The sequence below is a fragment of the Tachysurus fulvidraco genome, chromosome 7 (assembly GCF_022655615.1).
Source record: "Tachysurus fulvidraco isolate hzauxx_2018 chromosome 7, HZAU_PFXX_2.0, whole genome shotgun sequence".
NCBI classification, from domain to species: domain Eukaryota; kingdom Metazoa; phylum Chordata; class Actinopteri; order Siluriformes; family Bagridae; genus Tachysurus; species Tachysurus fulvidraco.
In genome coordinates this window covers 5,932,438-5,944,919 of record NC_062524.1, presented here as the reverse complement: position 1 = coordinate 5,944,919, position 12,482 = coordinate 5,932,438, and the positions used below count along the sequence as shown (strand labels likewise).

At 39.3% G+C, this 12,482-nt stretch overlaps 1 protein-coding gene across 2 annotated transcripts; it reads left to right on the top strand.

Moving 5' to 3' along the window:
- Positions 1 to 1,534: 1,534 nt before the first annotated feature.
- On the top strand, positions 1,535 to 10,786 carry gtf2h4 (general transcription factor IIH, polypeptide 4). Of its 2 annotated transcripts, none has more exons than XM_027133918.2 (14): positions 1,535 to 1,692; positions 2,397 to 2,531; positions 2,670 to 2,774; positions 2,860 to 2,991; positions 3,165 to 3,350; positions 3,436 to 3,544; positions 3,658 to 3,726; positions 4,345 to 4,428; positions 5,164 to 5,347; positions 5,590 to 5,720; positions 8,456 to 8,503; positions 8,626 to 8,704; positions 9,931 to 9,992; positions 10,248 to 10,786. In XM_027133918.2, exons 2-14 carry the CDS (start codon positions 2,416 to 2,418, stop codon positions 10,356 to 10,358), a joined length of 1,416 nt encoding a protein of 471 aa, XP_026989719.1. In that variant the 5' UTR covers positions 1,535 to 1,692; positions 2,397 to 2,415; the 3' UTR covers positions 10,359 to 10,786. The 2 variants fall into 2 exon arrangements, with proteins under 2 accessions (XP_026989719.1, XP_026989720.1); XM_027133919.2 differs by lacking the exon at positions 1,535 to 1,692 and adding an exon at positions 1,940 to 2,079.
- The last annotated feature ends 1,696 nt before the right edge of the window (positions 10,787 to 12,482 follow it).

The window sequence follows — 12,482 nt, the reverse complement described above, 5'->3', positions numbered from 1 at the left end:
TTTGTTTTGTTTTGTGTGTGGACATTAGTTATATGTGTTCCTGGTTTTGCTGCTAATAATCTTAAATGTCAGGTATTATGTACTTTTTGTAATTTCTAAAATCATTTTTTAGGACTATGTAAGTAAATGTTTTGTTCCTCTGTTATGATGTTACTCTGAAGATTCATTAAAGATTTGTCTGGTTTTGGCTTATCTGAAGGACATTACTGGACCCTTACTGAACCCTCTGCAGTTTTCCTACAGAGCAAACAGGTCTGTGAATGATGCAGTCAATATGGGACTGCATTATGTTCTGCAGCATCTGGAAAGACCAGGGACTTGTGTGAGGATCCTGTTTGTGGACTTCAGCTCTGCCTTTAACACCATTATCCCATCACTCCTCCAGTCCAAATTAACCCAGCTCTCGACTGGGAAAACTCAAATCCAGCACCTGCACCATCAGCATGGGTGCCCCTCAGGGTTGTGTCCTCACCCCACTGCTCTTCTCCCTGTACACAAATGACTGCACCTCTAATGACCCCTCTGTCAAGCTCCTGAAGTTTGCAGACGACACCACACTGATCGGCCTCATCCAGGACGGTGACGAGTCTGCCTACAGACTGAAGGTTGAACGGCTGGCTGTCTGGTGCAGTCTTAACAACCTGGAGCTGAACACGCACAAGACAGCGGAAATGATCGTGGACTTCAGAAGAAACCCCCCCTGCTCTCCCCCCACTAACCATCATGGACAGCATTGTCACAGCAGTGGAGTCATTCAGATTCCTGGAAACCACAATCTCCCAGGACCTAAAGTGGGACATTCACATAGAATCCACTGTCCAGGCCCAGCAGAGGTTGTACTTCCTTTGCCAGCTGAGGAAGTTCAACCTGCCGTTGGATCTGCTGAAACAGTTCTACAAGTCCATCATGGAATCCATTCTATGCACTTCAGTGACTATTTGGTTCAGCTCAGCTACCAAATCTGATCTCAGAAGACTACAGAGGGTAGTCCGGATTGCCGAGCGAACCGTTGGCACAACTCTCCAAGATCTGTACTTCTCCAGAGTGAGCAAAAGGGCAAAGACAATCACTCTGGACCCCTCACATCCAACACACTCCCTCTTCGAACTGTTGCCATCTGGTCGATGCTACAGAGCCCCAGAGCGACCAGAAATAGGAACAGTTTCTTCCCTCAGACAATCCATCTGATGAACACTTAACATACACTGAACACACAACACTATTCTTACATTATTTACTTAAAACATACTATTTATATTTCAATTGAACATTTCACATTTGTATATACAAATTGTGTGTGTGTGTGTGTGTGTGTGTGTGTGTATATATGTATATATATATATATATATATATATATATATATATATATATATATAGAGAGAGAGAGAGAGAGAGAGAGAGAATGTCATTCTGTTACACTGTGGAGCTTCTGTCACTAAAACAAAACATTAAAGCTGATTCTGATTGAGGTTACTCTGAAGATTCATTAAAGATTCGTTTTCAGTATCGACTCCCTGGCCACGCCTACTTTTGAGCGCTTCAGCCATTCAGACTAGACAGTTCTGTCCCGTGTACGTCACGTGATCATTCCAACATGGCTCTCGGCTCCACTCCGTCTAAAGCTGCACAATAGCAACATGACGATATTTCATTATATTGACTTCGTTTTATTTTTACGATTGCCTGAATAAGGTAAATATTATAAAGTTCCACGCGTTATTTCACCGCGTTGTTAATTAATTGTTAAAAAAAACCCGCTGCTATAGATGATAAATCTCCAGATTCAGTGTTACAGTGAAGCGTTCAAGTGCTTGTGGATAAAACGCGTTTAAAAGTATTTAGTATTTTAAGAGTACAACGTACAAGTTGCCATGTTTGAATTGCCTTTATAACCCAATTCGTTTTTGTACTAATCCTACTAACATATTTGATCTCGTTTATCGGTAACGTTCTCTACATAAAGGATGGAAGATGTATAAAAAATGTATTATGTAAACATGTGAACCTTAAACACATTAGTTAAAAGTCATCATATACATTGAACGCATCCTGTTGATGAATTTTACTAACAAGCTGGATGTAAGTCACAACAGCAGACTAGTTCTATATACCTGTTGTAATATAACATTTATAATACATTTACTAACCTAAGATTAGGCATATGAGATTAATGACATTTGGTTTATTAATCTAGAAGTTCTTCTAGGACTTTTAGAAGAAGAAGAAGAAGAATACGTCTGTGTATTTTATACTAACAGCTGTTTGTTTTCCGAGCAGATGTGTTCACGTGCAAAATCAAGCTGTTGATGAGAATGAATTCATGAAATATTTTTCTGATCAAATGACACGACAATTGATTGACCCAGCTTTCATTCTACACCTGCTTTTTTTCCCAGTCGAGACAAACGCTCCAAGATGAAGCTCCGAGTACAACTGCAGTGCAAGAACCTTCACGAATACCTGAAGGAACTGAGTCCAGACATCCTCGACAGACTGTACAACCACCCAGCTACATGTCTCGCTGTTTACAGGTTCATTACAGATGATATAGACTTCTTATCAAATAGCAGCTGGCATGAAGTGAATTTATAAAATGTTAATTTGTCATTTATACTGTAATTGTCTGACTTGTTGTGTGCTTCGCCGTCACTCTTTAAATTTATCCTTAGGGAGCTTCCATCTCTGGCAAAGAATTACGTGATGCGAATGCTGTTCCTGAATCACGCCCTCCCGCAAGCAGCCGTGGCATTGTGGGTCAAAAAAGACAGCCAAATGTGAGCTCGTAAGCGTGATCCGGTCACTCCAAGATAAAGGTCGAAATCAAGTTTGTTTTTTTTCTAAGCTTCAGCTGTGTTACAGGGATCACGACAAGTGTGTATCCATGCTGACTGGACTGAGACTGTGGCACAGCCAGCAGCTGCAGGGAGGCCTTCAGGGCATCGTGCTTAACCCTGTGTTCAAAGATAACCTGAGGATTGCACTGCTTGGAGGGTGAGATGAGTCTCCACAGTCAAAACTTTATTTTAGTTTGTAATAAAAAATAGGGAGTTAATTCTTTCTTGAGCATGTGATGATTTCATAGTGATGAGTTAATTAGCTGATTTTCAGAATCGGCTTCATACTCAAAATTCTAACACTAATCCAAAATCTGTGTTGGCTTTCAGAGGTAAGCCGTGGGCAGATGAGGGCAGCAGTCTCGGCCCTGATCGGCATGCAAGGGACATAGAGAGCCTGGATCGCTACGCCATGGAGCGTTGGGAGGTCATCCTACACTTCATGGTGGGCTCCCCGAGCGCCGCGGTCAGCCAGGACCTCGCTCAGCTTCTCATCCAGGCCGGCCTCATGAAGAGGTAAACATCAGTCTAGGACTTTTGTTGTGTTTGATTTAACTGCAACAAGCAGGAACGAGTATAACGTGATCCTTTACTCTGTCAGTGAGGCTGGTGAAGCGCCGTGCATCACTTCAGCTGGCTTTCAGTTTCTGCTACTCGACACGGCCTCTCAGCTGTGGTACTTCACCCTGCAGTACCTCAAAACAGTGCAGGTCTGTTCTCAGGCCAGTGGCCCATCTGTTCATCTGTAAAGTGAAATAAAACAAAAAGAACATCTTTATATGGTTTTTTGGTATTGGTATTAATTTAGTTTTGCTTCTCACAGTCTAGAGGGATGGACCTCGTGGAGATTCTTTCCTTCCTGTTTCAGCTGAGTTTCTCCACCCTCGGCAGGGTCAGTAAGTTGCTTCAAGTATCCAAGTTGGCTGATAAACACAGCGAAAGATGCAGAATAAACTACAGTTATGTGTTCAGACTGCCGATTTTTACTGTAATCGTTTAAAAAATTAAATCATATACCATAAAGAAAAAAACAAACAAAACAACAAGGGCCAAGGTTATATTGAACTGGCACATGACTAAATTTCCCATCAGCCCCAGCGTGTCACATGTCACGTGTACCAATCCCCATCACCTGTGTGTAGTTTCACCCTGATTCCGGTTCCTGTGATCTAATCTTACTGTCAAGCTTTTAATGATGTCAAGTGTGTTTATTGCTGCGTTTCCCTTAGTTTTGATAATTGTCTGTATGTTTTTGCTGTTTTGTTTCTACTCACATTTTTCGTTTTCTTCTTACACCGAGCACAATAAAGTCTGCACCAGTATTCGTCTTCACAACCGTTTGAAAAATCTCTCCTGCACACTTTGTTTATTAAAATATTCCACTTCAAATCTATTAAATCGTTTCTACCGACCCAGAACTAATGCTCACTGACTCACAAATGAAGGAACTGTCCTTGCAATTATTGTAATTATTCCCGTTTTTTTTTGTTGTTGTTGTTGTTTTTTACAGGACTATTCTGTTGAAGGCATGAGCGAGTCTCTGCTGACGTTCCTACAGCACTTGCGAGAGTTCGGCCTGGTTTTTCAGAGAAAGGTTGGTGATCGTGCCGGAAACAAAATGGAAACAGCAGTGTGTTAAAATTATGTGTTCATTTTAATTAAACGGTAAAATGCCTCCAGGAGATGTTTTAGAAGGTTCTAGAAATGTCTGTTAATGCCGATATAGCATTTTAAATCTACTCTAGATAAGAAAACAGTAAATTTGCTTGGTGTAGTAACACAAGTCATAGTACAGGACTGTTTACGTCTAAAATTCGATTGATCGTTTATTTACTTCTAGCCTTTAGCCTTCTGGCTTTATTCATGATTTTGCGATTGCAGAAGCGAACAAAATCAAGCAAACTGCATATTTGGAGGTGCTAACAATTTTTCTAAATCACCTTTCTACAGTGAAGAGTCCAGGCCCGACTCCATTAATACGTTTAAGAATGCAACTTATTATAACTCTTATAACGTATGTGATAGCAGTGATGCAATAAATAGCAGCTATAAAGGATAAAAAAATCAGAGGGTCATCGCACAACGGGTGATGCTCTTATTCAACTGAAAAAAAAAAAGATACGATCCTTCAGATATTCCTACACTAGAGTACATGGTGCACAGTGGAAGTGCGTAGTACGTAGTACGTCATATGGGACACAGCATTATGTGATGTTCCTTAACAGATCGTATAATGTCGCTGTGGTCGAAAAGGAATAAAACACTTTGGGTTGTTGTTATGTTATAGGACCAGACTGTTAACTCTTTCATCTTTCTCTCATATGTGTAGAGGAAGTCGAGGAGGTACTACCCCACTAGACTGGCCATAACGCTGGCTGCCGGAGTCACTGCCAACTCTTCATCTTCCTCTTCCTCCTCCTCCACGTACTCTACCGATCTGACTCTTTCCTCAGGAACAGGAGACTCGGGTTTCATTGTGGTAGAAACCAACTACCGCGTGTACGCATACACAAGTACGTACGAGTAAAAGACCAAAGTTCAGAACTAAGTGTGTGATTGGAAAGAGCTGAGATTTCCACTTTTTCAGGGAAGTCAGTAGATTTTCATTAGCTTTCTAACATTTTGCAGGCAAAGTTATATATCATGAAGCTACATTATTGTAGAAATGTATGAAATTATTATATGTATTAATAAAAAATAAATGCGTTAAATTATTGCGATTGGCAACAAGTGCTGCTGTTGTCGTTTCTGACAGACTCGGAGCTGCAGATCGCTCTGGTTGCTCTCTTCAGCGAGATGCTCTATCGGTTTTCTAACGTGGTTGTGGCGCAGGTCACCAGAGAGTCTGTGCAGCAGGCTATTGCTAACGGCATCACAGCACAACAGGTATAAATACAGATTTATTTTGTCTTACACATTTTATTTCATTGCACTTATCCAAGGCGAGTTACATTTATCTCCTTTATACGACTGAGCATGTGAGGGTTCAGGGCCTTGCTCAGGGGCCCAGCAGTGGAAGCTGTGTAGGATTTGAGGCTACAACCTTCCAGTCAGCACTCCAGCCACTACACAACAGGCTGGACTAGAAGGGGGTATCATTTTTAACCCTTTAAGTGACTGACTTACTGAAATACACCAAAAGATCTTTTTACCCAGATAAAAAGTTTAGATGAGCCAAACGCCATATGAATAGCTGTTTATTTACATATTTATATATGTGTGTATGGTTTTTTTTAGTTATATAATATAAATATTTCCATCAGAGCTAGAGATCTGTCCAAATACAATAGAAAAGGAAGGAAAGAAAGAAAGAAAAAGAAGGGATGAAGATCACAAGTGCAATGTAGGATTAAAAGAGGCCTAACAACTCAGTAAAGTCCGACCATACTCGTATTGTCTAACTGGTGACGTCGTCGTTTTAGTCTCGTAGCTGTTCTGTAGTCACCAATAGACAGCAGGAGGGATGGGGTATTTTATTTCAGGAAGTAATCTCTGTGACCGAGAATTTCAGAGGTTTCGGATTCCTTTATGATAATCTCACAAATGAACACAGCCTGTGTGAATTTTGAAGACTAAACATAATCAGCGAAGTAAAAAGCTATGAAAGAAGGACATCACAGGCAAACGACGTGAACGTCAGTACCGCTAATCTTCATAAGTCGTAATTGCTAAGTGCTTTTTATTTAAACCTGAAAAACCTGATTCGTTGTGCTTGGAAAATACTATAACTTACAATAAATCTTTAATTTGCAAAGATGGAGTTGGAATCGTTTACAAGATCATGAGTATAAACACAACAAGGATGCAGTTGTGATAGACGCGGTGACGTCTAATGTGCACGTAAACCTGTCAGGGGGAAGTCGTGGCCTTTGGGGGAACTCGTGGCCTAATGGTTAGAGAGTTTGACTCCTAACCCTAAGGTTGTGGGTTCGAGTCTCGGGCCGGCCACGACTGAGGTGCCGTTGAGCAAGGCACCGAACCCCCCAACTGCTCCCTGGGCACCGCAGCGTAAATGGCTGCCCACTCTTCTGGGTGTGTGTACATGGTGTGTGTGTGTGTTCACTTTGGATGGGTTAAACACAGAGAACAAATTCTGAGTATGGGTCACCGTATGTCACATCACTTTTTTAAAAAATGTATCCACCATCACCACCTTTAAGACGTATTTATGGTTGTAGTATAAAACGTGTAAATATCTTGAGCTTGTGCTACAGATACCACAGACCTTACATCAGGCTTTTAACGTAAAAACCCATTGACTTCAGGATAAGGGAACCATTATTGCAAAATCCCCCAGCTCACTTTCAGCTATTGTATCACTTAGCTGAAAATGAGCAAAGCAATTAAACCAGACCTACAACAGCATGCAAAATATTCCGCTCTACAAGTAACCGTAATTAGATCGCGGTTAAAATCGCTGCTTGATCTCATGCACCAATCAGACGCGTCGATGCAGACCCCGTTATGTGAGCGTGTAAAGACTACAGTACAGAACTATACGGTAGATCAGATATAAACAACAACAAAACCCTGATTTGAGCAGTAAGTCAGAGCTGAGCTTTTAGGATTGTAAAATCCCCAGAGAAACAAAGAATATATTCCAACAAATCCCAGCTCCCGCACGGCCTGTTCGAATCGGCCAGAACACAATCTGCACAACTATAAACAATGCAACCGGAGGAGCGGACAGATTTGTAGGGGACAAAAAAAAATAGGGTCCACTTTTTTCTTCAGTTTATTACTTTTTTTTTTGAGTGAGCTACAGGCCTCTACGACTGACTTGCTGTGTGATGCTTTGGATGATCAGCGATATGATCTATCGTGTTTATATTTTCTTCTCCCAAGGTGTAGCAGGCTGTGCGAATCCTTTTAGCACTACATCAATACTGCCGCTGCGTCTTCTATCACACGGCACTCCACTCACATGGCAGCTATTATTATTCACAGTCGAGTGCAAAGAGCTGCTAGACTTTCAGTAAATCTACGCTTTCTTTCCGCCGCACAATACCTCGCTGGTTTTTATACCAACACGCGTTTTATAGATTATTAATTAACCCTTTTTGCCAGGATACTAGCTTTATTTTCCATCAACTTCTAGGACGTACAATCTGTACATTCAGATGAATGATTTTCCCGTCGTAAGTTTGATATAAAATGAGTCAGGACGTTTTAATTTTACTGGTTAAAAACAACAAACGACAAAACACCTTCAAATTGTAGATGCTTGGAGCACTCGGGGCATCTCAGAGAGCTGAAATAGGTTTGATATCAACATTTAATATGAAGATAGAAACATTTGTGTGAGGAAAATAACACTTTTGGTTTTTTTGGAACTTTTCTGTGACTATACCGCCTCTAGCTTTCTAGATAAAAACAGAAATACTTAAAAAAAAAAAACAATACAAATTCTTAAAGTCCTGAGTGTCTAATTTTATATAAGCTTCAAATGAACACCACTGTGAAGTGAGACATGATAAAGGCATTCAGTACTGAACACAAACAAATGTCATCTTTAGCCTTACGGGCAAAATGATTTGAAATCACCTTCACTTATGTTTGTTAATAAGAATCAAACTTTCCTAATTTCTGCATTTTTTTTAATCTCCTTTTCTCATCCTCAGATCATCCACTTCCTGAGGACCAGAGCACATCCTGTTATGTTCAAACAGGTAGCTTCAAAAAAAATTTTATTCGCTCGACTTTGCTTCTATGATTTATCTCACTCACTCGGACACCTTTCTGTCTTTGTTTTATTTCCTTTGCATCACCCCCCCACCCCCCCCCCCCCCAGACGCCGGTACTTCCTCCAACCATCACAGATCAGATCAGACTGTGGGAGCTCGAAAGAGATCGGCTGCAGTTTACGGAAGGTGAGAGATTTATGTCTTCTTTTTGTCATGAAGCTTTAAAAATGAGATATAAATAAATAAAAATAAATAAATAAATAAATAAATAAATAAATAAATAAATAGTAATAATTGGTATAATGGAATAAAATGTAATGTAGCTACTTTATATTCATTTGAATGTAAAAGGTGTATAAAGTAATGTATGGTATTTATTATACAAAATGTAGAAGAAAATACACTTTGAAATTTTGGGAAATTTCAGTAAAAAAAATGTTATCAAAAATTATATTTATTTTATATTTATATTTAATAATATTTATATTACTTTTTTTTATTATATTTATATTTTATAATATTTATATCACTACTAATTATTATTATTATTATTATTATTGTTATTATTATTATTATCATTGCTATTGTTATTGTTATTACTGTGGTGCTATTTCCAAAAAAAAAATTACATATTGTAAAAAAGGTCACTATATATTTGTGCACTGTCTCTGGGATTTTTTTATTTTTATTTATTTATTTTGTACCTTCTCAGCTCTAACACACCTGACTCACTCTATAAAGGTTTCAAAAGTCTCTGGTGAGTCACATGTGGAGGAAAAAAGCACCTAAGTGCTGTGGGTTTGACAGGCTCTCATCTAGATATCAGTGCAACTCTGACTACTGTTTGTGTTGACCTTTATTTTGAACAGCGGCATCACTGAGTCACTGTTGATTTGAGGTATAATGTTGCCGCGACACGGTCGTCGCTGGATAAGTCGTCGTTCGGATCGATTTATTTAAACAACGTCCGCAAGCTAAAGTAAGCCGCTGTCTTAAAATGTCACCTCGGGACGGTGCGGTTTCGGTCCCGAATGCTTGATCGAAATCTTGATGGTATATTTATTGGAAGATTTGCTGCAGTCTTGCATTGTACGAAGCGCTGTACTGTATATGAGGAAGCCGTTTAATCCGAGGTGGATTGAACGTACTTGGGATGAATCTTCTGCGAGCGTGACAAATCACATCCACAAAAGCTCCTGAGGAGAATGAAGTCTCTATTACACACTTTTTCCCCCGTGACCTTTGAATGTCAATGGCACTCAGGCGTAGTTGAATATAGTAATAGGCATTCTCACAATATAATTCCCTTTAATAGGAATACTGGCACTGAATACCACTGAGAGCTCCACCATTCTCCTCGCCCTTCTCCGTTCCTCCGTTCACACGCTCTTTGTTTTTGCTCTTTGTTTCAGGCGTATTGTACAACCAGTTCCTGTCACAGGCTGATTTTGAGGTTCTGCGCGATAGAGCTCAGGTTGGTAACTAAATTTATCCTTCTTTTCTCACATAACCATGACCCTTATGCCCTGTTGTATTTCTATAAATTAGGCATACTAATTGGGGCCCTACGAATGTAGGAAAATAATCAATGACCCTTATTTTTACCACCATGAAGGCTCTTCCTAAAGTGTCTTACTCTTAATAGCAGTGATGGTTTTCTAGAACATTCTACTGACCACATCCTGTGTGTATTTATTCATGCACGTTAACTTGCGTATCTTTTGTTCAGGGTTTGGGAGTGTTGGTGTGGCAGAATCCACAGCACAGGGTCATGGTGGTGACGCCACACGGACACAGCGAGGTTAGGAGGTTCTGGAAGAGACAGAAGAGTCACACGTAGGACGAGGCGGACTCCACAGGAGTCAGGCGGTGCCTTTATGTACTTCATGTGCTGTACATATGCACTTAGGACATTTCACATGATCTGAACTGTACGGATTGAAGAGTTGGAATGAGAATAAGTATAAGATAATATGAAATATTTTGCACTTCAATAAAAGGTGTTGGTTCATTTATTCATTTTCTTGGCATTACAGCTTCTCTTGTGCTTTTATGTATGATGTACCTTAGTAGTTAAATATTGTTAGATGTGAAGAAACACAGCAAGCATTTGCAATCAAGCAAGGTTTTGGGTTTCTTAGGGTTCAAGCACAAGCACCATCAACCTGCCCTGTCAAAGCCCTTAATCCTCCTGGGATATGCGAAGAAAAGAGTCCCGATCACTGTATTTTATATGTGACAAATAAAGGCTTCCTTCTTCTCCAGTGATTCAACAAGGGTTCTTTGGATGATTAAAGTTTCTTACCAACTCTTACTGTATATCGATATACAAAAAGATTTAAATATTTTCCCTTCAAAAATATGGGGAAATTCATAGAGATAAAGAGAGCTGAGAGATAAAAATGGAATTATCAATATTATCAGTGATGGCTGATCATGTTATTGATGACCGAGCTATAAGGAAACATAATACATATCAAGCTGTTTGTGACTATTATGAATATATTACATTTAAGATTTTTCTCTGGGGCCTCATGAAAGACAAGACCGTTCTGCATACACAACAGACACACTCATTAACAAACATCATTCGTGACTTAGAAATCATCAATCAAGTATGTAATCATGGGCTTCCAAATATCAAGCACGAACAGAAAAGCCGTCTTTGTAATTATCCAGCATTTTTTTCAAAGCCACCCAAAATCTGTGCCATGGATTAAACAATGTTTGTGTAGTCTGTTTGCTTCTAAATTTCTCCGAATGCATCACAAATCAGCGATTGACAAATTAAACCACCTTGTTTATGTTTACACACCTGTTATAGTATTTCTTCCGTTATCAATGCTGACGACGTGTTATGGATGTGTCAATTTAGCCATGTGAAAACTAGTGTCGTGGTAACCAAAAGCATATGTTGTGAGCGATAAAAATATAATTAAAAATAAGGCTAAAAGATAATGAGCCCCACCTTCTCTTTCATACCAGCTTGTGTACTTTAACGTATAACTGTTGGTGATGCTATTGTTTTTGGTCACACAAAAGTAAAAATGTACTTCAATTTATGCACATAAGATGATTGGTATGCTGTACAAGCTCAGGCCTGTTCATTCCTAGTAAATGTTTTGCTCATCAGTCTAGTTTCTGTGCTACTGACCAGAAGGTTGTCAGTTTAAATCCCAGGATGGGCAATGAAGCCAATTTGGGTTCTTGTGCAACATCATTTGCTTTTATAGCAAACACACAACATATCCATAACTTTAGCATTTAGTGACCCTTTGAAAATGATTTCCTAAAATTCTGGCAACATATAGTTCATATAACTACTTAAAAACTTGGTAGCATGGAAAACTAGTAATTATTTAGCAATCTAATACCATATAGTTCATTAAAACTTAAAAACAGAAAGTAAGTAATCATTTGTCAAGTTATTAGTTCAGACAATGTCCCACTTATTAACATTACAGAAACATTCTCTGTACCATGCCAGGTTAGGGCAAGGTTCCTGAGACTGAAAATTGAGATATTTTATAGCTTACCAGGAACATTAGGGAAACATTTTCTTTGCTATTTCTGTTTCCTGCTAATTTATTGATTACTAGAAACATTACCGGAGATATTAGAGGAACGTTCTTCAAACCCTGGTGAGTTACTGAGAGGTTGTTTAAATGTTATGGGAATGTTAAGGGAATGTTATGGGAATTTTATGGGAATGTTAAGGGAAAGTCAAGTCAAGTCAAGAAGCTTTTATTGTCATTTCAACCATATATAGCTGTTGCAGTACACAGTGAAATGAGACAACGTTTCTCCAGGATCATGTGCTAAAACAAAGACAAGAGCTAAGGACTTATCAAGTTAGTCCTAGGTACATAAAGTGCATCTGTGCAACCTGGTGAAAACAGTGACAGTGCAGGACAAAAAAAGACAGTGCAGACAACAAATTACAAGACAAGACAATAAACAAAAA

Bases quoted from the DNA above. Each gene is read 5' to 3' on its own strand.
- gtf2h4 (XM_027133918.2), top strand. From the start codon at position 2,416: ATGAAGCTCCGAGTACAACTGCAGTGCAAGAACCTTCACGAATACCTG. The intron at 4,429-5,163 runs GTTGGTGATCGT...TCATATGTGTAG, and splicing joins GCCTGGTTTTTCAGAGAAAG to AGGAAGTCGAGGAGGTACTA. The intron at 5,721-8,455 runs GTATAAATACAG...TCTCATCCTCAG, and splicing joins ACGGCATCACAGCACAACAG to ATCATCCACTTCCTGAGGAC.